Raw genomic sequence first — 24,719 nt, 5'->3', positions numbered from 1 at the left:
GGTATTTCTACAGTAACAAAGGGGTGTGTAGCAATCAGAAAAAAACAGAAATTACAATTTGATTAAAGAACTGATCAGACCTCGTTTGAGCAGAGAAGTTCACCGCTAACTAAAAGCAAGGAATAAGTAGTAGGTATAGACTACCAACATGGATGCACAGATGATTAAAATGGAATATCAAAATTGCTACTTAAAAGTATGGCTAAAAGGGTCAATTATTAGTAAACAGTAGCTAATGGAAAAACAGATGAAATTGTCAGCTAAACACAACAGATACGTAGTTAAAAGCACGCTAAAATTAGGAAAAAATTGTTGAGATTATCAGCTAAAAGCCTGGATAAACAGCTAGAATTGGGAGATAATAGTATGGACAAGTAGTTGGGGGAGGTTAGCTAAAAATATGAACAAAATAGGAGATTTTAAGCTGAAAGCACAGATAGCCCATTGGAAGTTTTAGCTAAAAGAACTGATAAACAGTTGGAGTTGTTGAATAGGGATAAAGAGTTGGACGTTTTAGTTGGGAAGAGTTGATAAACAGTTGAAAAATTCTTTAAATGTAAAGAAAAACATGTTTTTGGCTAAAAGTATGGATGAACAATTGAAAATGGTTAGCCAAAATTAGAAATAAACAGTTTCTTAGTCTGCATTGAAGGTGCTGAGGACTCTTAGCTAGTTAGCATACTGGGCTAGTTAGTGATAAGGAAAAATTGTACAAACATACAGAAGGTCACTCTTTGACCCCAATTGAAGACACACAGAAGCACACCAACTGCTCAGACAGACAACTATTTGCTGATATAGCAACAATAACAAGGTTAGATCCTGCCTCTTTTCTCTCTCAGACAGTATAAACCCTCCAAGGACAGAGAGACTCCTCAGACTTGATACTGGCTGTGTCGGCATATGCGGTCCTTGCTGTATCATTTCTCCTGAATTCAGTCAAGCATTTTTCTCCACATCAGTCATCTGTGTCTCCTGAGTGTTCCCGAGTTCGCCTCCCGGTTTCCTCACCTGAGAGCACAGAAATTCCCCAACAAATTGGAGTCACAAACAGGATCTCCACACAACAAAGACTGGTAAGTGTGCAAATTTTAATAAATTTTGCAACCTACCATGTCTGAGTTTGGCGAGATTATGTACCTGTTAAAAATTTCTAACCAAATTTAGAAGTAATATTACATCTGCGATCATCAGATAGCCAATTTGGACATTAAATGCTAGTCGGCTGCCCCATGAGGCGAGTCCGGTGCTGTACGCATGTGGATTTCAGTTAGATGCTCAGTGTCAGTGCTGATCCGCTGCTGGAAGACGCAGGGAGCAGGGCATGAAGCAGCTGAAAAACGCAGTGTTGTAGCGTTGTGTAGTAGGATCGAGAAGGATACCTGAGTCGCCCTTCAGGGAAGGGTAGACTCGACCTTAGGGGACACCCTATAAGTGTAATATAAGTGTCCACTGCTGAAAAAGGCAGTGTTGTAGTTGAGGGGGTGTTCGGCCTTTGGTTCGGCGGGGTTTAAGCCTCCGGGGAATACTTTCCCTGAGCGAGGTCGTGCGCAGACCTACAAATTCAATACGTTGAATTTTTGAACTCAGATCCAAAACTTGACAATCCACAGTAAATTTGAGGAAGCTCCATTTGTGATCTGAAGAAAAAAAGTTTATGGAATGATTTTCACTTTTAGAGAAGAATTGTGAGTTTTTCCACAAGAGAAAGGTTGAGACACTCACAGGAGCTCAGCTGCAGTTGAGAGGAATGTTTATCCATCTATTGTTTGTTTTCAGTCTTGCTGGTGTCTGTACATGAGTGCTGAAAACTATGGGTGTTTCACAGTCCAAGGTAGATGATGAGACTGAAAGCTCCAAAAACACACAGGAAAAGAACATTTCTGCATCCAACAGTTAATGATCCTCAATCTGAAACATACCGTAAATGGACTAAAGAGGAATGGCCATATGTTGGTTCTTTTGATTCAGAGAAGCTCGATTCTGCCGCATAAAATAGCTAAATCTGCGTTTTGGTGATCCACAGTGGGATCTTGCATACATGTGTGAATGTGTAAAGCTAAGAATGGCAGTGACAAGCGGTGTGAATACAATCGAATGACTTAAATGCCATCAAACAAGGACAGATTTGTCAATGGCAAGACTGGTGCTCTTCCTCAAAATAGAAAAGTCAGAATTCAATCAAATTTTGAGGCTACATTCATTCCTAGTTTTCATGTCTAAATTTCATGTTAAATTTGTTGTGGTGTCATCTTCCTTATCACTGTCGCAGTATTGCTCTCAGAGAGTAATCTGCTGAGAATCCAAATTAAGTGTCAGATATTGGTGTCACAGACAAATCTTGTTTTATTTCTGACTACGTTACACAAATCTAAAAAAAACTGGCCAAGAATATAGCTGTATTTACAAATTTGTAGTTAAAGTTACTGTCTAATTCTCCGTCTGAAAATCCTACTATGGCAGTTGAAGTAGATGGTACTAAAATTGAAGTATTGATTGACAGTGGTGAAACACTTTCTGCTGTATCAGCAGATAATGTTTGTATCAACACAACTCACACAGAACCATTTTCTGAACAAATTTCAGTCTCAGTAGCAAGAACAGATGTTCAACATTTGGAACACCTCTGGGTTGATGGGCAAAGACCTTCTCTACAAAATTACATGCTAGTATTCTCTGTACTTCAGATATAGTGATTTTCATTAGTGCTGAACTTTGGAAAATAACATCTAACAAGCAACAATATGATTTCAAAAACATGAATGCAAAGTCTACCAACAAAACATTCCAGCAATCTGTGTCCTGCTGGTTTGTCTGCTTGATGTCAATGGCAGCAGATTTATTACAAACAGTTCTGCTATTTAGAAACAGCCTCAGATTCACCAACAAAGAAACTGTGAGTAAATAAAAGTCACAGTAACAATAAAACCAGCTGAACTTAAAATTCTCTTTTCATATTGTGTCAGGTGTCCTCTTATTATTATTTTAATAAATCATGATTTTGTGTAGGAGACACTAACTTTATAGATTCATTCCTTTGTTGGACTTAGGAAAATTTCAACATGGTGAACTTTTCCATAGTTAATAATATTCAGAGTATTGTAAAATTTTCCACAAGATGTGCTCCATTGGTGTCTGCCATGAGACCTGTTTTGCAGTGTTGTTGCGTTGCTGCTGTTAACCCACCTGATGACTGCAAAAAAAGGCAGTGTCAGGTCTTCTAAAACAGACTGATCGATTAACTTGTGAAGATTATATGATTAATGGTAATGAGGGCTGCATTTTGCCTATAAAATTGACGGAGGCTCAGAAAATTCTGTACAAAGGTGAAGCCACCCTGCCCTGCAACATACATACACCTCACACATACACTTGGTTCCATCGACATTCATCTACATTTAAACATGTGTTTAAATAATCGATATAGTGTGTTGTTTAATTTTAATTTTGATAATCATGAATAACACAACAATAACTGTCTTGCCTGGGTACCTGAATTTTCATGGAATAATGTCTCTATAGAAAACTTATCGTGGAATGATTTTGTGTATAACACACATTCAGTTAATTACATGATTGCAGTAGTCTTGAGTAGCTAAAGTTAAGAGAATTTGTAAGGATTGATTGCATCAGAATTTCTTCTTTTTCTTCAGGGCATTTTTTCTTAGACAAATGTATGAATTAATGTTAAACAAATCAAGAGTGTATAACTATTAACATATTACTAATAAATCAGTAAAGTTAAATTTTGGGTTAGTTTAGAATATTGAAATCTCAGCTAATTGAACCGTGTGTAATTACAGGTAAAGCAGATGTGATTAATTACTCCAATTTTAATGCATTTAATTTTCCACAGGATTTAAATTTACCACAGCAATCGAGTTCTTTTTATTGTGTATTTGTGTATTTCACTGTAAATTACTGTGACTTTTAAAATGATTTTTTACGTGTTGAATATGACAGAATCAATTTTGTGGAGCTCTCTGGCCACAGTTTCCACACACTTAAAATTTTTCCTTTCACTTGTAGTTTAGGTTTGATCTTATGATCAAAAAGGAGGGATTTGTTAAGGAAAAATTGTACCAACATACAGAAGGTCACTCTTTGACCCCAATTGAAGACACACAGAAGCACACCAACTGCTCAGACAGACAACTATTTGCTGATATAGCAACAATAACAAGGTTAGATCCTGCCTCTTTTCTCTCTCAGACAGTATAAACCCTCCAAGGACAGAGAGACTCCTCAGACTTGATACTGGCTGTGTCGGCATATGCGGTCCTTGCTGTATCATTTCTCCTGAATTCAGTCAAGCATTTTTCTCTACATCAGTCTTCTGTGTCTCCTGAGTGTTCCTGAGTTCGCCTCCCGGTTTCCTCACCTGAGATCGCAGAAATTCCCCAACAGTGAGCATATTTAGTTAATTAGCATATTTAGATCTAGATTTAGTTCAATATGCCACACTTATCGTCCCTCTCACTACTAAACTGTAGCTTTAACTAAAACAATTCCAACTAAACTGACCTCAACGCTGGCAGTTTAACTGAATGATCAAATATTTTAACAATATCCACTTTCATATTAAACGTTAAATAAATAACTATTTTAAAATGAGCTTAAATGCACATTTTTAACCACGAGTGGTGGTGCTGTTTATCAATAACTTGCTTTGATCAATACATCTACACCTCATAGACTCACTCAGACAACCACTTCCTTTACATCGTAGTTTTGCACTTAAAAATACATCAGTATGCTGTTAATCAAAGTCACACATTGCATCGAGCGCTTTTTGCATCTGTGGTTGAAACTCAGCAGGGAGGAGGAGGGAGAAGATAAAGAGCTAGGACTGTTATCAGCCCAACAATTCTGTGGTGACCACACACAGGAAACACCTAAACTGAAGTCAAATGTTCACTGTGGTCCCACATGTTGATTTAAAGTTATCAGGGATGATCAGCAAAATGCTGAATTACTTTACCACAGCGTTTTTTTTTTTTTTTCAAAGCCTGAGTATGCACTCATTGTTAACGATTAATATCGTTATTATTGGTGCACATTAAACAGTAACCAGATAATCTATATATTTTTGACTCTTTTCTTAAACACGCCAAACAAGAAGAGATTTATCAAAATGTTAAACACCACAATAAAGTGGCGTCTCTTCTTTTCCAGCAAATATAGCAGCCTCTCTCTAACTGTCAACACATTGGTTAGTTTACACCTTTGTATTATATTTCCTTGCCAGCCCATCCTGCCTTCCTGTTTCAACATCAGCGTCAGTCTTCACACTTTGCTGCCTCATTGTGACTAACAGTCATTTACCAGAGACTAAACAAAGCCACCAGAATCAACTCTGAAAGACTGAGGCTATAATCAAGCACATTATCAGGCAATATACACAAAAGGGCCACTTTATTAGGTACATATGAGGAAACACTATAAATTCTATCAAGTTCCATTTTGACAGAATTAAATGGATTTAATCATTCATGTTGCATATATATTTATATATATCAGTGTTTTTAAACAGAAGAGGTGCAACGCCGTCACTAAATACAACCTAAAATCCCTGAAAAATGTCAATTTAACACCTTTTGGAAAGTTTAAACAAAGAAAGTAAACATGATGAGCTCTGTAAAGGCAGATTATGTAGCTTTATTTTGCACTAGATTGCAACATAAGCAAGATGAAACTGATTTTTTTAACACCTTTAACACAGAGGTAGGTTTCACTATATTAGGGCCTTGAGGGTAATTTTGCCCATCTATGAGCATAAATTCTTTACATGACTTTGGCGAGAGATTAAGTTTGAATTTGCTAAAATCAGACAATCCATCTAGTCATTTCATGTAGAAAAACTTAATCTTTTTACATACATGCATCATGTCATTCCAACTTACCCACTATTACTCACAGGAGTTCCACTGCAACTTAGCAAACTACAAAGACCACAACACACCAAACACACAACTTCACACTCACCTGTCTTTTGGCACTTCTGTTGTCTCGCTTGCATTTTTCCCCAAGCGATCCCTGTGGGCGAGAAAACAGTGAATTCATATCATTTTCATCAGTAGAAACAAGGTGCACACCAGTAAAACAGTGTTTGCACAGGTCAAAAGAAGCCAATAACCAGAAAAATGACTGTTTACATATGTAAGTATTGCAATATTGTCAACATTTGCACACAGACTTTACTTGTAACTATTTTTTTATTTTATTTTTATTTTATTCTATCATTATTATTATTATTATTATTATTATTATTATTTCTTATTTCATTTTTATCTGTTTCAGTTGTGTGAAGAGAATTTCATCCCTCAGGTTAACCACTGTGTTTCTGCAGTGTGTATGACAATAAAGTTCTTGAATCTTGAATAACTGCACCATTTTATTACAGATGAGCAGCTCAGAGATTTAAAGAAACAAAGAAATGCTTTAAGAATTTGTCTAAGGCTTTGATCTATAATTCCCTTTGCCTCTGGGCCATTGTCAAAACTATCCAATCAGTGTGAAAATCATAAAGCCTGTATGCTAATCCTGACTGTATTCAGCTAAATTACTAGAGGCATTTGAGCGTGTTTGCACTCGATATTGTCAAAACACAAGAATTTGCATAGTATTTTAAGCATGGCTAAAAGCATGCCAAGAATGAGGTCTGACTGCGGCACGACATCAGCAGAGACAGTGGAGCTGCGGATACCTCAGAGCTCTTTGTTCCTCCTCCAGTTGCTCTTTGACCGCCTTCAGTTCCTTCAGCAGAGCCGTGTCTGTGCCGTTCACCCATGTGTACACCACATCAATAGGCATGGGCAGACAGAGCCTGCAAAGACAAACACTCCTATCGCTCAAGACGAGGCTCAAACTGCAAAGCCGTGACCCTGTTTTCTGACATGACTCAGTTTGTGTTCCTGCATGCATGGCTACACCTCTACACTTCTTCCAGGGGAATGATTTTGCAGGATGTAGACTAAGAGTTTTTTTTCCCCCACAATAACATTTAAATCATTAATAGGATTTTACAGTTTTGCAGTTGCTCCAGGAAACAGTAAAACAAACAGGATCCCATTCATCAAAATGAGTATGTCGCAGAACTTGTTATGATAGGTGAATGTTTGGAGGCGTAAAAGCTCACCTGCTTTGGAATGATTTCCCTCCAACGTTGTCCCTGTAGGAGTCAAACAGCACGTGATACTGGTCCCGACTCCACTCTACCACCACCTGCACGGAGACAGCAAAATCTCACGTTGCTACATTTTAAATCACACATCCCCCACAGGCAAGGAAACTGAACACAAAACAGGGCAGTTTCGTTGCTTCTGCTCACCTTCTCTGCAAAATGTGACTCATTTTGGGGGCATTCAGTTTGACAAACTAGGGGCATCTGAGAAAGCTTTGAATGATATTCACAAATGTTCCACCACAAATTTGCAGTTAATTAACCAAAATACCAAAAGCTACAGCGTGATTTATTATGCGGAACTTGCATGACTACAACACAGATTCGTCACACGTTTTAAATAAAGACCAAGACATTTAAGCTCAATGAGAGGCAATTTGTGTTTAAATATGACTTTTTTTGAAAGGAGTCTGGTGAGAAGGAGCCTCTAATGCAGCAGCTAAAAGCGAAACGAGCTGAACTGAAGCCAGCTGTTAGTTGGGAGTAACGTTACCGAGTCCGGCCATAAAGCTGGAAAGTAAAGACAGCGAAATAAACTCACCTCTCCGAACTGGAAGGCGGAAACTATCATGAGGACAATCCCTCCGAAGCAGAGGTAGAGTCCGTATCGGTGGGACAGACAGGTGTACGTCTGCCGCTGGAGCAGCTTCAGCACCGAGTTCACGACTACCATGGTTCTCCGAGGCGAAGCATAGCGCTGCATGCATTCAGAAAGACGCACAAAAACGCACTAAACTCACACAGTAAACATCAGAGGCGACCCGGACTCGTCAGCTGACCGCCAGCCAGACTGCATGACACATGACAACCATACATCGCCCGCTTCCTCGGCGGTGGTGACGCTGCTGCCGCCCCGCTGCTGCTGCCGCCGCCCCGGGAACAAGTGGATGTCGCCCCCCGGTGGACAGGAGGAGCAACTGCGGCGCCTTCACGGCCTCCCAACACTGACAGTAGCACATTATCTTGTAAAATTATATTAAAATACGGATAATTTGACAGTATTAAAAATGGAGTTTACTTAAGCAGTTAATTCTTCTTTCAGATAGCAAAAAAAAAGATTTTTAAAAAATCCTATTACGGATGCACTTCCTGTAGACATCATGGTCCTATTATCACACTTCATCTTGTTTTGTGGCTCTTATCCAGGTTGTTTTCTCCTGACTAAATCTTTGCTTGTGCTGCATCTAATCTCAGATGCACGTCGTTTTGGATAAAAATGCCTGCTAAATGAATTGTAGATATTATAATTTATTAGAGTACTCTAAAGTGTCTTTAATATTTTAACTAGACTTGACTAGACTATACTTTTACCACTGTAATAAACATTAACTTTAACTGTATCCACCTGTAAATTACAGTATGAATATGTGAATTGCAGACATATACCATGAAAAACAGTGTGTATGTTTTTTTTAAAGATCTAGGTAAAATCAAACTACACTGCAATACATAAAACAGAACACATGCTATTAAAAACACTTAAAACACATGGCACATAACAAATAAGTTAAAAGAAGTTAAAATAAGATAAAGAACAAAACTAAACTACACACATACCCCAATACATAGCTACACACGTGGACAAAATTGTTGGTACCCCTCAGTTAAAGAAGGAAAAACCCACAATTCTCACTGAAATCACTTGAAACTCACAAAAGTAACAATAAATAAAAATTTATTGAAAATTAAATAATCAAAAACAGCCATCACTTTTGAATTGTTGATTAACATAATTATTTAAAAAAACAAACTAATGAAACAGGCCTGGACAAAAATGATGGTACCTCTATAAAAGATTGAAAACTATTTGACCAGAGTGACATGATTAACTCAGGTGTGTCATTTAATTGACATCACAGGTGTTTCCAAACTCATAATCAGTCAGTCTGCCTATTTAAAGGGAGACAAGTAGTCACCCTGCTGTTTGGTGAAAAGGTGTGTACCACACTGAACATGGACAACAGAAAGCGAAGGAGAGAATTGTCCCAGGACATCCGAAAAAAAATGATAGACAAACATCTTAAAGGTAAAGGCTATAAGACCATCTCTAAACAGCTTGAAGTTCCTGTGACAACAGTGGCTCATATTATTCAGAAGTTCAAGACCCACGGGACAGTAGCCAACCTCCCTGGACGTGGCCGCAAGAGGAAAATTGATGACAAATTGAAGAGACGGATCGTTCGAATTGTATCCAAAGAGCCCAGAGCAACCTCCAAAGAAATTAAAGGTGAACTCCAAGGCCAAGGTACATCAGTGTCAGATCGCACCATTCGTCGTTGTTTGAGCCAAAGTGGACTTCATGGGAGACGACCAAGGAGGACACCACTGCTGAAAAAAAACTCATAAAAAAGCCAGACTGGAATTTGCAAAAATGCATGTTGACAAGCCACAAAGCTTCTGGGAGAATGTCCTTTGGACAGATGAGACCAAACTGGAGCTTTTTGGTAAGGCACATCAACTCTATGTTCATAGACTCAAAAAGCAAGCATACGAAGAAAAGAACACTGTCCCTACGGTGAAACATGGAGGAGGCTCAGTAATGTTTTGGGGCTGCTTTGCTGCATCTGGCACAGGGTGTCTTGAAAGTGTGCAAGGTACGATGAAATCTGAAGACTATCAAGGCATTCTGGAGAGAAATGTGCTGCCTAGTGTCAGAAAGCTTGGTCTCAGTCGCAGGTCATGGGTCTTCCAACAGGACAACGATCCAAAACACACAGCCAAAAACACCCAAGAATGGCTGAGAGAAAAGCGTTGGACTATTCTAAAGTGGCCTTCTATGAGCCCAGATCTGAATCCCATTGAACATATGTGGAAGGAGCTGAAACATGCCATTTGGAGAAGACACCCATCAAACCTGAGACAACTGGAGCTGTTTGCTCATGAGGAGTGGGCCAAAATACCTGTTGACAGCTGCAGAACGCTCATTGACAAATGCAGAAATCGTTTAATTGCAGTGATTGCCTCAAAAGGTTGTGCAACAAAATATTAAGTTATGGGTACCATCATTTTTGTCCAGCCCTATTTCATTAGTTTGTTTTTTTAAATAATTATGTTAATCAACAATTCAAAAGTGATGGCTGATTTTGATTATTTAATTTTCAATACATTTTTATTTATTGTTACTTTTGTGAGTTTCAAGTGATTTCAGTGAGAATTGTGGGTTTTTCCTTCTTTAACTGAGGGGTACCAACAATTTTGTCCACGTGTGTACATGTCACATATCCCCAATAAAAAGATAATAATTAAATATTAATTTTTTATGGATCAGTGACAATGCAATATTCAAATGCAATGCATAAAAACTGTAAATATATTTATTTAAACCAAGATAAAGAATAATGTAACTTAAGGTAATAAAAGAAATAAAAAGTAAAACGGACAGGGCTTCAGAAAAAAGCAGCACATTTCATATTTTAACTGTATTGACTGATATTTTGACTATATTTTAACAGCGATTTATTACAAAGTTGGGTCAAGTCATAAGAATGTCAAATAATTCCCCTCCTGACCACTACATACAGTCAGCTTTTATTTTTGGTCTTTTTATGAGAGTATCCTTGCTAAGCTTTAAATAGCACTGAAACAATTTTATCTTTTATTGTTACAGCACAAAATACAGTGGGTTTTGGTAAAATGGGACACATTCAGAACATTTAAACTCAAGAACGGATGTTTTACAAGCTCTACAGATCTTCTGAAAATACAATGCAGATAACTAAACACATAAAATGCAATTTGCTGTATTTACTACAAAAACATCTAATTAGTTTTTGGGTTTTCTTTTTCCTCATGTAGGACAAATTATATTATAATTATGAAACAGCAACAATAATGTGATAATAACTGCATTGTGCATACATAAGTGCAGACACTTTAAATTTATTTTAAAATTTTTAGGATTTTTTTCTTTAAATTATTTTTGTCCGTTGATTATTATTATTATTATGATTAGTAGTAGTAATGGTAGTAGTAATGATGATAATAATAAATATAAAATGCTTTACAACCATCCTGTAATGTTAGTGAGGACTAAAAATTAAAATAAATAAACAAATGAATGAATAAAGCACAAGAGTTCGAATGTAAAAACTATGGGTGAACTTTAACAGGAAATAGAGCGATACAAGAGTCAAGGGCAACATGAAGAATAAAACATAGTATAATTCATCAGCCAAGAACAAATAACTACAATAATCATTTATAAATAAATGCCCAAACATGATTTAAAAGCAGATAATGATATAGTGAGTTGGCGTTTCCCAGCTTCTTTCACAGTTAAACGATGCTTGTGTGTCTTTTGCTCTTTGAATAAGTGTTTTTTTTTCGCAAAAAGTGGCTGTTTGAAGGCTGTTTAATAATTCTGCTATTTCAGAGGTATTTTTTATGACCACATGGGAGCATCAGAAGAAACCACAATCACAATATTGACATATTATCACTTTTTAGCTTGATAATAACAATCTTTTCATAAACAGTCGTCTATAGATGTCATCATTCAGTAGATGTCAGGTTTGTGTGCTTTCTTATGGATCTCAAGGCCACCTATGAACCTCTATTACAGTCCAGCAAGTCTAATTCATGAGAAAACTGAGCAATGTCAAAACACAACACAATCAAAGGCATCACTGCTCACTCCACCGATCCGTTCCCTCCTCCACCGTTCTTCTTCATTCTGAGCCATTTTCCAGAAATCCTCTCCACAAAGCAGAAGTCTCTCTCTGTGGCGTCATGAGGGAGTTTGCAGTGTTGATGAGTCAGGACTCCTCTGGGTGAACCGAGTCTGAGAAAAAGGCCTTTCTTTCAATTAGCAGCTCTTCTTAGGAACACTGCCAAGTCAGGCACTGGCAGACTTTAAATAAATCCAGCAACAAGTGAAGCTGTAAACAAGCTCCACTTGGTGGATTCGGCCTTCGTTAGAATTTAAGAAAAGCTTTGATTTCTGGATGACGGCTTACACTATGAGGTTCAAAGTCACAGACATGGTTCTTACTATGAAAGATCTTTGCTGATTTATGCTCAGGAACAAAGCAGCTCCCACACATTCCTCTGCTATCAGTGGAGTCAGTGAGCGCCAACAAACCTGGGGAGATTCTGGACATGCAGATATCTCTGTTTCCTGAATGACTTCCCAAAAAAGACATAAAATACAATTGTTTACAGAGCCAGCATTACATTCTGCAATTATTAAACCTGTATGTCAGCATTCACTGTAAAAAAAAAAAAAGTATCTGAAATGCTCAAAAATATCAGTAAAGTTACAAAAGCTACAAAATAGACTGTAAATTTACATTTCTAATGTAAAAAGATATTAAAAAGCTCCCTTAAAAACTAGCAAATACAAAATAAATAATTTGAAAACATTATAAAATATAATACCAATACTACTACAGTACTATTACTATTACTACTACTAATAATAATATTAATGGTAATTTCACAACAACCTAATATATTAAAATAGTTTTTGTTTTTCAAGTCTAATAATAAAGATATCATTAACATAATAGGTCTATCTCTGTTATACTATTATTGATATTGTACTTACTTTCATTGTGTTTACACATTTAAATGTATTCATTATTTAAAAATATATATGGCCCCATGTTAAATTGTAAACTGGAAAATGTATTTTAGTTATGTAAAATTACTACATTTTTACAAAATGCATATTTTCATTATTTTACTGCATTCTTTGGCACGCCAACTGCTGGAATATTACTATTTTGCATTTGGTGTTTTTACAGTGTATTTTAACCATCTTCGCTCTTGTGGTGGAGAAAATAATCAGTTTATTCAGTTAAAGTAACAAAATGCTCATTTTCTAATAGAAATGAGACATTGCATTACAAACCACACTTTGAATGAACCTAGAACATATTCATAGGTGGAAGATTAGCCAATGTCGCAGGTTTCTTATCATTTTTACATTAATATTACTGAACTATTAGCACTAAAGTACAGTTTTAAAACAGTTTGAAGAGGTGGAGCAGCATTTAATCCAATATACAGGTTCTCTGGTGGCTCAAGTTGTCTCATTTTACTGTCACTGAATCAGTAAAGTCACCTGAATACCTGTATAACATTAACAAAAACACATTTTTTGGCAGCATGAGAACAGACTCTTTGTGCCACTTTGGTGAAGAAGACAAACTGTAATATAATACAGTGAAATAACAATAGCCGCAAAAACACAACACTCTCAGGTAGATTCTAACAAAAAATGCATCCAGTGGCTGAAATATTGAACACCTGTAGACTTTAAAGGAATGCAACAGGTTTCTTCTGGCATGAAAGGCAGAGCAGTCCTAAAGAAGAAAAGAAAAAGACAGAGGAAGGAAGCTGCTGATCATCACGGGTGGTTCTGTTTGCGTGGGCCGCCCACAGGAGTCGTTTTGGGGAAGAGGTTACTGTATTACTGTATATGAGCTTATTGTCAGGCAAAGTTCACTGTTGTTCCCGGAGCAGCATGTGACAGACCGAAGCTGGAGCTGTAACCGGGCTCTCCTGGCTCCTCTCACTGCCCTCACGCCAAGTTTTCTGGGAAAGTTACGCGTCTGATTCTTCTGAGATGTTCTGGTTCATGCAGGGTCTATGCGCCCTGCCAGCCTTTCTGGTCGTGTGGTCCTCCTGCACTTTCATTATTTCCTACCTTATTGCGCTTTTCAGACACGATGTCGACGTCCTCTTCCCCTATATAAGGTAAGTTTTACGCACACGCCAGTGGATTTCAGATGAATCCGTCATTCTTTCATGTTTTACGCGTTTTAATCTGTTAAAAACAGGCGTGTGGGTGTTTCATTGCCGCGAGTGACTTCAGAAAATGTTTTAGTTTCGTTTTCCTGACTCCAGCTGCACGTAAACATCTGTAATCTCATCACACTGCTGCAGCTTTGGACCTTTTCTTCACGTCTCTCTGAAATTATATATGAAACTATATTTGAAAAAGACTTTGACATTTTACAGAAGTTCAAACTTTCCTCTAGTCTCAGCTAACGGGAAGTCCTCGTCTACATGTCTGTGATATCAGAAGCCATGGCTTTTTTTCTCTCTCCTTTCAGTGACACAGGTGCAAACCCTCCAGAAAGCTGCATTTTCGGCCTGATGGCGTTCATTTCTGCATGTGCAGGTATTTCAATCCCACCATGAACATCTGCAGGCTCAGCTCTGGTTACTGCAACTCTGGGCTTTCCTAAGGGAGGAACCAAACTCTCTTTAGATGTTACTCACATTTCCCCTTTTTCAAGAAAATGAAAGCACGATTTATAGGGATGGAAGAAGAAAAAGCTCATTTAAACTGTAAAACAAAACAAAAATAACTAATCCAAAAAAAGTAACTGTTGTATCCTGGCAGCTGGAGACTAAAAAATAAAAGTAACCATCTAATTTAAATACATTTTTTTATGAGATCATGTGATCATTTCATGTGTATTTTGGGAGCTTTAGAGTTTAATAGAAGATGTTTGCATGTATAGAAACAATAAAATTACCTTTATTACACATAGATAGATAGATAGATAGATAGATAGATAGATAGATAGATAGATAGATAGATAGATAGATAGATAGAGTCATTTTCTTTTATTCCATATAACAGAATTTTACATTAGATCACGTGTTTGGCTTGTAGTAAAGGATGCTTGTATGCAGTAATCCAATGACTTTGAATATAGAAATGATTGATTCTTATAAATATAAATATTGTATACTGACACAAGTGCATTCATTCAATATTTTTGCTGCAAAAACATCTGTAATTATAAATTAATCTAATTTAATAGTGTAAAATTACAGAACCAATACCTCCTTTACTGTTATTTTCACTATTATCTAATATTACTAGCTAATTTTGAAATATACGACATTAAGATTCAATGTTTAAACTTTTTATTTTAACTTTTTATGTCAAAACTTTTACATTTTCTTTAAAAAAAATTACATTATGTAATTTAGTTGACATTTTACATGTAAATTCACAGTTTATTTTGGTAATTTTATTACTATTTTTGTGTATTTTAAAAAACTGATTTTTTGTCATTGTTAATGCATTATGTGACTTTTTCACAGGAATAGGCACCATGTATGCCTGGTACAAGTTTGTGGACAAGCTGAACGAGAACAGCGGTGTGGTGAATCCGAAGCTCAATAAAGCTGCTCTCGGCCTTGGGATGCTCGCCTGTCTGGGCATGTGCATCGTTGCTACTTTCCAGGTATCCCTTTACAGGCACATTTACATCACATGAAAATAATTAAATGGGATGTTTAATGGTATGTCTTTCTTTGTTTTGATTGCAGGAAACAACAGTGACAAAAGTGCATGATATCGGAGCGTTCCTGTTTTTTGCCACTGGTGTTGTGTACTTAATCATCCAGTCGGTTATATCATATCAAGCTGCTCCATTTGGCTTCTCCAAAAGTGTGTTTTGGGTTCGTGCATTCATCGCCTTGATCGCTACTTTGGCATTTTTCCCAAGTATCCTTTTACAGAGGTCAAATTTCTGAAATTACCAAAAAAAAGTTCTGATGGTTTGGTTTCCTGATGTTCTTCCTGCTATGTTAACATGCTTAGCCAGGAAGGTGCAGCATGTTTCTCTTGCTGATAGTGTCATTACCTCTAGTTGCATGTTGTGCTGCATCTGTCACACATTTACAATCGCTCGCACGTGTTGCATTTCCTTTAACTGATTACTCAGCTGTCATCTGTGCCTTTTTTGTAACACAAACTGAACTTCACCATCACAAGGACGACCAGGTAAGCTGCAGTGTTTCAGTATGTTGCATCAGGTCAGAGATGATGGGACTAGCTCATGAAAAAAAGAAAAATAATCATTTCCTTCTCCGCTTTCAATTCCCCAATTGCAAGCATTTTTGTGCTTTTTTTATCTTTAGTTTTTTTCTATTGAACAGGCCTAACGAAATGCATTGTCACTAGTCAAATGATCAGGACACTCCTATCCTTTAATTACAATAAATGTCCCAGAAAGAGACAGAAAACAATATCACACACAAAATAGGTGTAATCGAGAAGTTAGAAGTTGACTACAAAGAGACAAAATGGCAACAAAGAGGTGCAATATGACCAAAATCTCACCCAAAGTGACTAAAATTGGAGAAAAAATGACCAGTAAGAGTCGCAAAATGACCAAAAATTACAACAAAAAGATGCAAAATCGTGCGAAATATCTGCAAGATGCACAGTTTGAGACACTAAACACATCTTTGTGCCTGTCAGCCTCCATGTGTTCAATTCCATTTTATTAATTTAGCACCAATTCAAAACTCAACTAATTTTATTGATCTGATATTGCAGCAAGAAACCCATCAAATCCAAACATTTCCCTTTGAATAGGTTGTTTGGTGACAGTGGAAAGGAAAAAAACGTCCTTTTAACAGGAAGCAACCAGGCTCGGGGAGGGCAGACATGCCTCCACCAGTCGGGGTGAGGGTAAATAAGGAGACAGATAGAAAAAGAAAACATAAGAGAACAACAAGCACTAGGGAGGTCAGTAACTGCAGATCAGAAATGTGTGCCTCTATGTCATGATACGATCAAAATAAGTTAGCAAGCACGGAGAAAAGGTGAAACGCTGAGCAAAAAGTACTAATAAAGTTAGCAAAACGTGGCTGATTTTCTCATATTAGAAACAATGGATAGAGAGAATGTAGAGGAACATTAGACATTTCTTACTAATGTTCTTGAGGTCATCCATAGTCTGGTATTCTCTACATTTTTAGGACAGATTATTGTAGAAAATATCTGTGAGGTCACTGATCATGAATCTTCCTGTTACAGCTCTAGTTGCTAATGTAGTTTTCATCATTTAGCGTTACCGGTGTCCTGACTGAGTCCTGTTTCCCTCCTGCAGGACTATGTCTATCATCTGGTCAGCGCTGTATGTGAGTGGATTGTTGCCTTCAGCTTCGTCTGCTTCTTCCTCACCTACATTCACGACTTCAAAGTGAGTATCAGACCACCAAACACGACGACGACTTTCCTTTTCTGTTGCTAAAACCTTCCTCTCCTTCCTGTTTCCCACAGATGTTTACGTTACAAGTGAGGACAGAGTATACGGAGTAGGCTTGAGCATTTTTGCAGCTTTTTGATTAAGATGAATATCAGTATTTTATACGCATTTGCTTTTCATGGATGTATTTTTTGCGAGGCTTTTTTTTACAGCTCTGTATTTTTGCCACCTGACTGCAGCTTTTGTTAGAATCCAGTTAAGAACTTTATTTATACATTTTGAGTATCTGCCTATCGGTCAGCTGTGTCTAAAGGACAACAAAAATGACCACAGTTTGTATCTTTATACTTTTTTATGTCCTGTAAGTGTACTTACTGTTGCCTGTGTGCAGTCAAACGTCACTTTGCACTTTGCTCAGCTGTTGCCACACCAGCATGACACAGATCTGTCAGACTTGTGACCACTAATTAGAGAAGTTCATCACACAGACACCACATGATCACTGCACAGGAGGTTAAATGCCCGTCAAAGCGAAAGAGAATGTTTGTGGGTACTCTGCTCAGTCTGCTCTTTACATGCCACCCTGATAATGTTTGTATTTTACAACTTTCCATTATTTTTTTATCTTTGGAAATCTCTTATTTGTTGGTGCTCCAGTTTGACATTTTCAGTTCTGGTGCTTACCGTTTACTGCTCCCTCGTTAAATGGTACCAGCTGATGCCGCCACACGGTTCGACAGTGCAGCTACAGATGTGTCGTAAATAGGTTGTGCAATGGGAATTACCCTCCTTAGTTAATTAGTTTCCTTGGTACGACTGCCAAATTGAATTCCACTTATAAAATAAGCAGGAACTGCAGCTTCGGCAGGCTTTATGGCAGTCTGTCTTCGTCCGTTCTAAAGCTGTGGCTCCACCTGCATCCCCTTTGACCAAATCATCTACTTGCCACATGGCTTTAAGATGAGAATTTATTGGTCCGGAAGGAAATTTTGAGGTCAGACATTGCCCTGAAAAAAATATATGAACAAACACAATGCCTAAAAATAAAAAATAAACAGTAGTCTCAGTTTTGAGCAGTTTAACCAGAATTACTTCTGAGATTCATGAATTTATAGGATTTTCTAAGACCCAAAGCAGTATTTCACAAGAAAAAAACGTGAATTTTAGATATTCTAACAGCTGGATTGCTTATTTTGTATAACATCTATTAATCTACTTCCTGACCTCTTAGATGTTTGCGGAATATCGACCCTGCCTGCCTTTTGGGAACCACCACTTTAGATTAATCTGCCGGTACGGTAGCCGCGACTTTGCTATGAAACAAGTACAAATCACAGGAGACACTAGAAAAAGGGCACAAGGAAAGGGATTAATACATGAAACTCACTTGACATTGCCTAAGACAATGCAAAGAAATACTGTCAGGCTGCTTTACAGGTTATCTTTAACGTACCGGGAGAAAAGGAATGTCAGGTCAACATGCTGAGACAAGTTTTTGTGTTAAAGTGTTGCGATTAAAATGCAGATGTTACACTTAAACTGAGGTACTGGCTGATAAACAAAGGATCAGAGGCCAGTAGCTTTGTATGATCTCTGTGCTGTAATATATATACAGTGGGAAAAATAAGTATTGAACGCGTCACCTTTCTTCTCAAGACTCCATTCCTCAACAAAAGACATGTTGAAGCTCGTTTAAAGTTTGCTAAACAGCATCTTGACAAGCCTGTAGAATACTGGGAGAATGTGTCTGGTCAGATGAGACCAAAATTGAACTTTTCGGCTGTCATACTACCGTACATACCATGTTTGGAGGAGAAATGGCACTGCACATCACCCAAAAAACACTATACCAACAGTGAAATTTGGAGGTGGAAGCATCATGGCATGGGGTTGTTTCTCATCTCATGGTATCGGCAAACTTCATATAATTGACGGAGCAATGAATGGAGCCATGTATCGGGAAATTCTTGATATGAATCTGCTGCCATCCACCAGGATGATGAAGATGAGACGTGGCTGGACCTTCCAGCAGGACAACGATCCAAAGCACTCGGCAAAGTTGACTTTCAAATGGTTTCAAAAAAGAAAATCAATCTGTTAGAATGGCCTAGTCAATCACCTGACTTAAATCCAATTGAACATTTGTGGAAAGAACTCAAGAAAAGGGTTCACCAGAGGGCACCAAAGAATATTCAAGATTTAAAGACAATCTGTGCAGAGGAATGGGCCAAAATCACACCTGAGCAGTGTGGGCGATTAGTTAAAACATACAAGAAGCGTCTGGAAGCTGTCATTGCAAACAAAGGCTTCTCCACCAAGTATTAGATGAGTCTCAGTTAGCGTGTTCAATACTTTTTTCCTGTGTTATCTCACTTAATTCCACATAATCATTATTTATGGACCTGAATGTTGTGATTTCTTTTCATGTGTGGATTATTTGAGTTAATATCAATGTCTGGTAGAAATTTTGTTTGAATTGCATCTTTGGAAATAAATGTGATGAGAAAAAAGTTGACGCGTTCAATACTTATTTTCCCCACTGTAGACATCGATGAATACAGGTTATTGACCTTTTCACTACACATACTGGATTTACAAGGGAGAGTTTTACTGAATGATTTTTGTACTTTTCTTTGTGACATCATGTACTGTACAGATTATTTCCTGCTCATGAGCTGAAAAATAAATATGCTCTTTTTTCTAAAAAAACACATTGTATGAGTGTGTATTGCAGATCAAAAGGTTGTCGTTCTTGTAAGCAAAGTTCTTTCCAGATTCCTCCAGACTGGCGTCATTGTGGTATCGTCTTATCGCTCTCAGTGATCTGATTTCAGGCTTTCTTGGCACGGTTTGTTGACTTACAACGTATTTTACTTTGTCGGGCATGTAATCACAAGTTCTCATCACCGTGGTGACAAAAAGTCTAACATGAAAAATCCTGCAGTTTTTCTGATAAGGGATGTATTCTCCTCTCAGTGCAAGTTTGTTTACTCTATATTCAGGGGAAGTTAGTGTAAAAGTGCAAAACCCTGTAAATCTTTATGAAAATAAAGAAGCATGTCAATGAAGAAAAGTTAGGCAAACGGCTACCTGAAGCACATCCAGGCTATACAATATGATTTATTCTTGTCTTTCATTTTTAACAAATAAAGATTTTTTTTAAGTATTTAACATTAAGACTCATGCAGCAGCTTCATAAAGTATTCAGATTTCATTAATAAATTGTTGCCCTCCAATAAAGTCTAAAAGCATCTTTCTGCTCTGTGTTTCTGGGTTATTGTGCTTAGCTTTAATTCTAGGAAAACAAAAGCGATATTAAATTAAATTCACAGAATAATACAACAAAGTTTACACAAAGTAAAAGGCTTTTGAGGCTGCTGCAACTTGTTCACAATACCCTGTAATGAGACGTGAACTGTTTTACTGCTGTCTGGACATATCTGAACACATATGCCGTTTCAAAAATAAAACGTATTTCAAGCATTCTGTGGCAGATCAAAAGTCAAACTGCTCCAGGATGCCAGCTACAACTGCTAATTTGACAATTACAATGCAAGTTCAACATATATGTTTTTCCTGTTATCTGGAGCCTGAAGTAAAAACACACAGAGCTACTAAGAGATGAGTTGTGTCTGTTAAAGGCAGTGATGGTGGTCAAACTACCACAGCAGACCTCCAACCACTATATGATATGATTTGGTTTGTAGAAAAACTACTTGCTACTGCCATCTTCTGAGGACTTCTGCTCACGTGATCAAGAGGACGAATGATTCCCTCTTTGACGTATCGAAATCAAGGTCACTGGCTGACCAACAGCAGAGCCACTTCAGCGATTTTACACTGAAATTACAATCACTTAGGTTGGATTTTGCTGTTTCAGGCACCTTCTGTCCGTTACAGGCACTCTGCCACTTTCCTCACTACGGGCCTGAAGAAGTGAAGATGGCGATGAATGAGATTTAGGGGGAGCTTTGCAGTTTCAGTCACTGAAAGATGATTCGCTGTCAGAGCTGGTAGCTGCGACATCTTGGTCCTCTGCGCTCTTCATTCCACCGTCGGGAACAGGAGCGTCAGGTGTGCTGTTGTTAGCAAATGGGAAATCACATATTATCGGTGAGTTTAATAAAAATCTGTTTCATGAATACTGATGGATTAGAAGCTGTATCATCACCGCAACTCACTCGAGCAAGTTGGGATCCAAACCATCCATGACCATTTTATTCCTGATGGCCATCACTGGAACCCCCTGTGACAGACCAAATATAAGATTAAAATACAGAACAAAACACTGATTTGTTTTTTAGCACACAAAGCAGCAGAAGTAAGAAACACTTACCACATGGACCATTTTCAGGTATCGGGCATAGCGTGGGTCCTTGGCCACTGTCATGACATTCTCATTCACAGCTGCTTCTGCTGTTTGCATCGGTGCAGCTTCTTGTGAACTCTGAGCCGGCTGCAACATGAAACAGAGATATTACAGGACGTACTCACTAGTTTTCAATAGGCTGCTTCTGTGATGTTATATTGTGCAAAGGTAATAATTAATAGGCTACTGCAGGTTACTGTAACCGTGTTCCTACTTTTTATAACTCTTTAGAAATAAGGATGTCCGATATTGGCTTTTTTTCACCATAAACCTGGACACCGATATTGTCTCCATTTCTGATTCCGATATCAACCGATACCGATATAGGTGAGATTGGAAATAATTACAAAACAAAGACATGTTGTTAGTCAGGCGCAGCAAGCTTGTTACTGCAGCCACACTTCTTGTTTACACGCTTCATGACGCAGTTTGATGATGTGATCTTTTGCGCTCTGGTAAATGTCGGCAAAATCCAGGCAGTATTTTATCAGTTTTCATGAGAGGCAAAAAACCCAATACTATCAACCATCAACCATCCCTATTTAGAATGTATATTTTTGTTAAGACAGCTTCATGAGAGGACTGATAATACTCTCATATCGGTACACTAAATAAGATGCTGTGGGTTAACTGAACTCATTGCGGAGGTGAAAATGCACATAAATAGCACCTTTTATCAAGTTTATTTTATCCCTAAAGAAGCAGAACTGAGTTTTACAGAGCTACGTGCTGGGACTATTTTTCCTTAGACACACACATAAAGATATCAAGAATTAATTGGCGAGCTTCAATAAGCAGGAAGATTGATTTCCAAGTCATGTCTGCTTGGTTCTCATTCCAAATACGAATAAAATTTCATCTTAGCTTGTGTCTGTGCTGGGGTGGTTGAGTAAAGCATAAATATCTACCTCTGGAGGAGGCAGCATCCCTGCTGCTGGACCATCTGTTTGGCTCTGATTAGTGGTTGTGGGTCCATTGGCCTGTGCAGTTTGCTGCTGACTGAGTCCATCTATTGTGACATCCTCCAGTCCAGGAATGGAGGACAGCTGCTCAGAGGACAACATTGTTTCAGAAAACATAATTAAAAGGGCATGAAATGTATGTACTAGGAGATAAACAGCAAACAGAATGACTGAAGAACTCACCTTGGCCTCCAAAATGCACAATGTGGTCTCAATCTGCTGGATGCGAAGAGATATGTTTGCAAGTTTCTGCAGGAAGAAGTTTGGCAGGTCAAGTTATGATCCAATAAAGGCAGAGATAATTTCTGTGACGACAGAGTGGCAGAAGATACACAAACCTCTTCACAAACTGTGGAAAAGCGGTTAAGGAACCGGACGGTGTGCACGACAAACTGGTTGAGATAGGCAACAATTCTTCTTTGTTGTATAGCAGGAACCTGAGGGAAACACAGATAAAAGACTTCAAGTCACAATGGTAAAAGGAAAAGAGGAACCCATAGTGTAACACATGCAAGAAACTAAGCACCTCCCAAAATCCCAACAGATTCTTCCTAAGACATTAAAAAATAATGGGGAAAAGCAAATAGATTCATTAAATTTCAGCAGATAATGTAAAAATACTGATGTTTTTTTGTGTTGAATATGAAGCTAGTCAATGAATATGCCTTGATTTGAAAGCTCATGGTTTTTACCTTAATTACACTAAAAAAGTTCAAAGATGCTTTTTTGTCAATCCCAAAAGGAATTCTTGCCAGATATTACTCAGAAAAAAAATCCAATAGCATGAGAATAAATGCAGCGCCTAACAGAAAAGGACAACTGCAATGCATTGGTAAGAATAAAAATAAATAAGCTAAAAGAAAACGAGAATAAATAGATGTAAGAAGTAATGCTGGAAATGATGCTGAAGAAACAAAGAGATATTGCACTTTAAATGAAATACTGCACATGAAATTATAATACTACACATAGTGTTGAATCTGATATTGCTCATACTCTTGAGAAAGCAATACTGAAAATGATATATTATTATTCAGTGATATTTCAGCTGTGCTTCCAGCAGAATGGGGCGGAGTTTTACAGACATACAACAAATTATGTTATTCTACATGTACTTTAAATGCATCGACTCCCAATGTGTTGCAATGATTAGATTTTTATTTCTGATGTATGCGTTTTTAGATGTCAGAGGCAATATTTTAGTCCATTTAAAATATTTCCACACATGCAGACCAAATGTCAAAGAGAGAAGAATTGCATTTCCTTCCTTCTAAAAATAAAACCTGTTAACTTCTGCTTCCTTTAATAGATTAACTACAGATAGTAGCCTAACAAAGTGTCACAATTTAGGCAGCTGAAATGAGCTGCAGACAGACCAGCGTATCACAGTTTAAATTGTAGCTGCTGTGAATATCAGTTATGATACTTTACAAGCAAAAAAACAGCTGTCCAGCAGAAGTGTTAGTCTGTTTCTTCTCATTTCCTCAGCAGTTAGCTAGCTAGCTATCGTCACTGTTAGCTACCTAATTAAACACTAACCTTGGTGAGGTCGACTCCAGAGCCGACAATAGGCAGCCCGTCCTCGTCCATGTTGGATTTTACAGACTCCCAGCAGATTTAAGTTCAATTTCAAGACTAATAGCGTTAAATTTCACTGCAAAAAGACAGAAAGCAGTGCTTTGAAATAGCTGCACTCAAACGTTTCACGTGATTCTCAGCTGCGTGACTGCGTAATGACGTCACTGACAGCGTGAGGAAGAAAGTTTGAGCTCTTATTTTGAAGTCGAGCTTTCTGTTTTGAAAAGTCTAAAAAAACAACAACATTTGGTTAGAAAACAAATGCAAAATAGGAATGAACAACAGAGTAGCATCAGCATGGGAGTGAAGAACATTCACTACACAGAGTGCAGAAATAAGAGCTGGTTTAACAACAACATCTGTCTCTCAGCACAGCAGTGGGTTGTGTTTTCTTAATTACTCAGATCAAAATGATTCTTTCATATAGTTTTCTGTCACAAAATTCATTTTACATTTGCTCAATTTAAAATTTGCTACAAATCCATTTGTTTTGTGTCTCTGACTACAACAGGCTCACAAGGAAAACTTCCACAATTTAAATTTGAATATAATGATTCAGAAAAGTAGTAAGAAATTGTTTTATAAATTTTTATTTAGTTTTGCTTTAAAAAAAAAAAAGTCAATCGGACATAATAACAGAGAGAACCATGACAATATTTATAATA

At 37.6% G+C, this 24,719-nt stretch overlaps 3 protein-coding genes across 3 annotated transcripts in view; 1 reads left to right on the top strand and 2 right to left on the bottom strand.

The window, feature by feature from the left end:
* Positions 1-8,035, bottom strand: part of gnptab (N-acetylglucosamine-1-phosphate transferase subunits alpha and beta) — a 35,160-nt gene extending 27,125 nt beyond the window's left edge. Inside the window, exons 1-4 of the mRNA XM_022217760.2 lie at positions 7,725-8,035; positions 7,139-7,224; positions 6,707-6,826; positions 5,986-6,036 (exon numbers count right to left, since the gene is read on the bottom strand). Coding sequence (XP_022073452.1) covers positions 5,986-6,036; positions 6,707-6,826; positions 7,139-7,224; positions 7,725-7,886 — 419 coding nt within the window. The 5' untranslated portion in view covers positions 7,887-8,035. The remainder of the gene's footprint in view (positions 1-5,985; positions 6,037-6,706; positions 6,827-7,138; positions 7,225-7,724) is intronic.
* A 4,826-nt stretch (positions 8,036-12,861) lies between these two features.
* dram1 (DNA-damage regulated autophagy modulator 1) lies at positions 12,862-19,658 on the top strand. The gene is made up of 7 exons (XM_022217746.2): positions 12,862-13,882; positions 14,242-14,309; positions 15,248-15,390; positions 15,476-15,653; positions 15,874-15,932; positions 17,047-17,139; positions 17,220-19,658. Exons 1-7 carry the CDS (start codon positions 13,752-13,754, stop codon positions 17,256-17,258), a joined length of 711 nt encoding a protein of 236 aa, XP_022073438.1. The 5' UTR covers positions 12,862-13,751; the 3' UTR covers positions 17,259-19,658.
* A 589-nt stretch (positions 19,659-20,247) lies between these two features.
* On the bottom strand, positions 20,248-24,201 carry washc3 (WASH complex subunit 3). Its single transcript, XM_022217580.2, has 7 exons — positions 24,016-24,201; positions 22,815-22,913; positions 22,660-22,725; positions 22,423-22,560; positions 21,482-21,601; positions 21,327-21,391; positions 20,248-21,224 (listed from the first exon to the last, which is right to left on the bottom strand). Exons 1-7 carry the CDS (start codon positions 24,064-24,066, stop codon positions 21,125-21,127), a joined length of 639 nt encoding a protein of 212 aa, XP_022073272.1. The 5' UTR covers positions 24,067-24,201; the 3' UTR covers positions 20,248-21,124.
* Between the last annotated feature and the right edge of the window lie 518 nt (positions 24,202-24,719).

Source organism: Acanthochromis polyacanthus, chromosome 1, assembly GCF_021347895.1.
Source record: "Acanthochromis polyacanthus isolate Apoly-LR-REF ecotype Palm Island chromosome 1, KAUST_Apoly_ChrSc, whole genome shotgun sequence".
NCBI classification, from domain to species: Eukaryota; Metazoa; Chordata; class Actinopteri; family Pomacentridae; genus Acanthochromis; species Acanthochromis polyacanthus.
Note: the sequence above shows the minus strand (reverse complement) of the source record. Positions and strands in the feature narration are given on the sequence as shown.

Bases quoted from the DNA above. Each gene is read 5' to 3' on its own strand.
- washc3 (XM_022217580.2), bottom strand. From the start codon at position 24,066: ATGGACGAGGACGGGCTGCCTATTGTCGGCTCTGGAGTCGACCTCACC. The intron at 22,561-22,659 runs GTGAGTTCTTCA...TCCTCTGAGCAG, and splicing joins TGTGCATTTTGGAGGCCAAG to CTGTCCTCCATTCCTGGACT. The intron at 21,602-22,422 runs GTAGATATTTAT...TTCATGTTGCAG, and splicing joins GGATGCTGCCTCCTCCAGAG to CCGGCTCAGAGTTCACAAGA.
- dram1 (XM_022217746.2), top strand. From the start codon at position 13,752: ATGTTCTGGTTCATGCAGGGTCTATGCGCCCTGCCAGCCTTTCTGGTC. The intron at 13,883-14,241 runs GTAAGTTTTACG...CTCTCCTTTCAG, and splicing joins GTCCTCTTCCCCTATATAAG to TGACACAGGTGCAAACCCTC. The intron at 14,310-15,247 runs GTATTTCAATCC...ACTTTTTCACAG, and splicing joins GTTCATTTCTGCATGTGCAG to GAATAGGCACCATGTATGCC.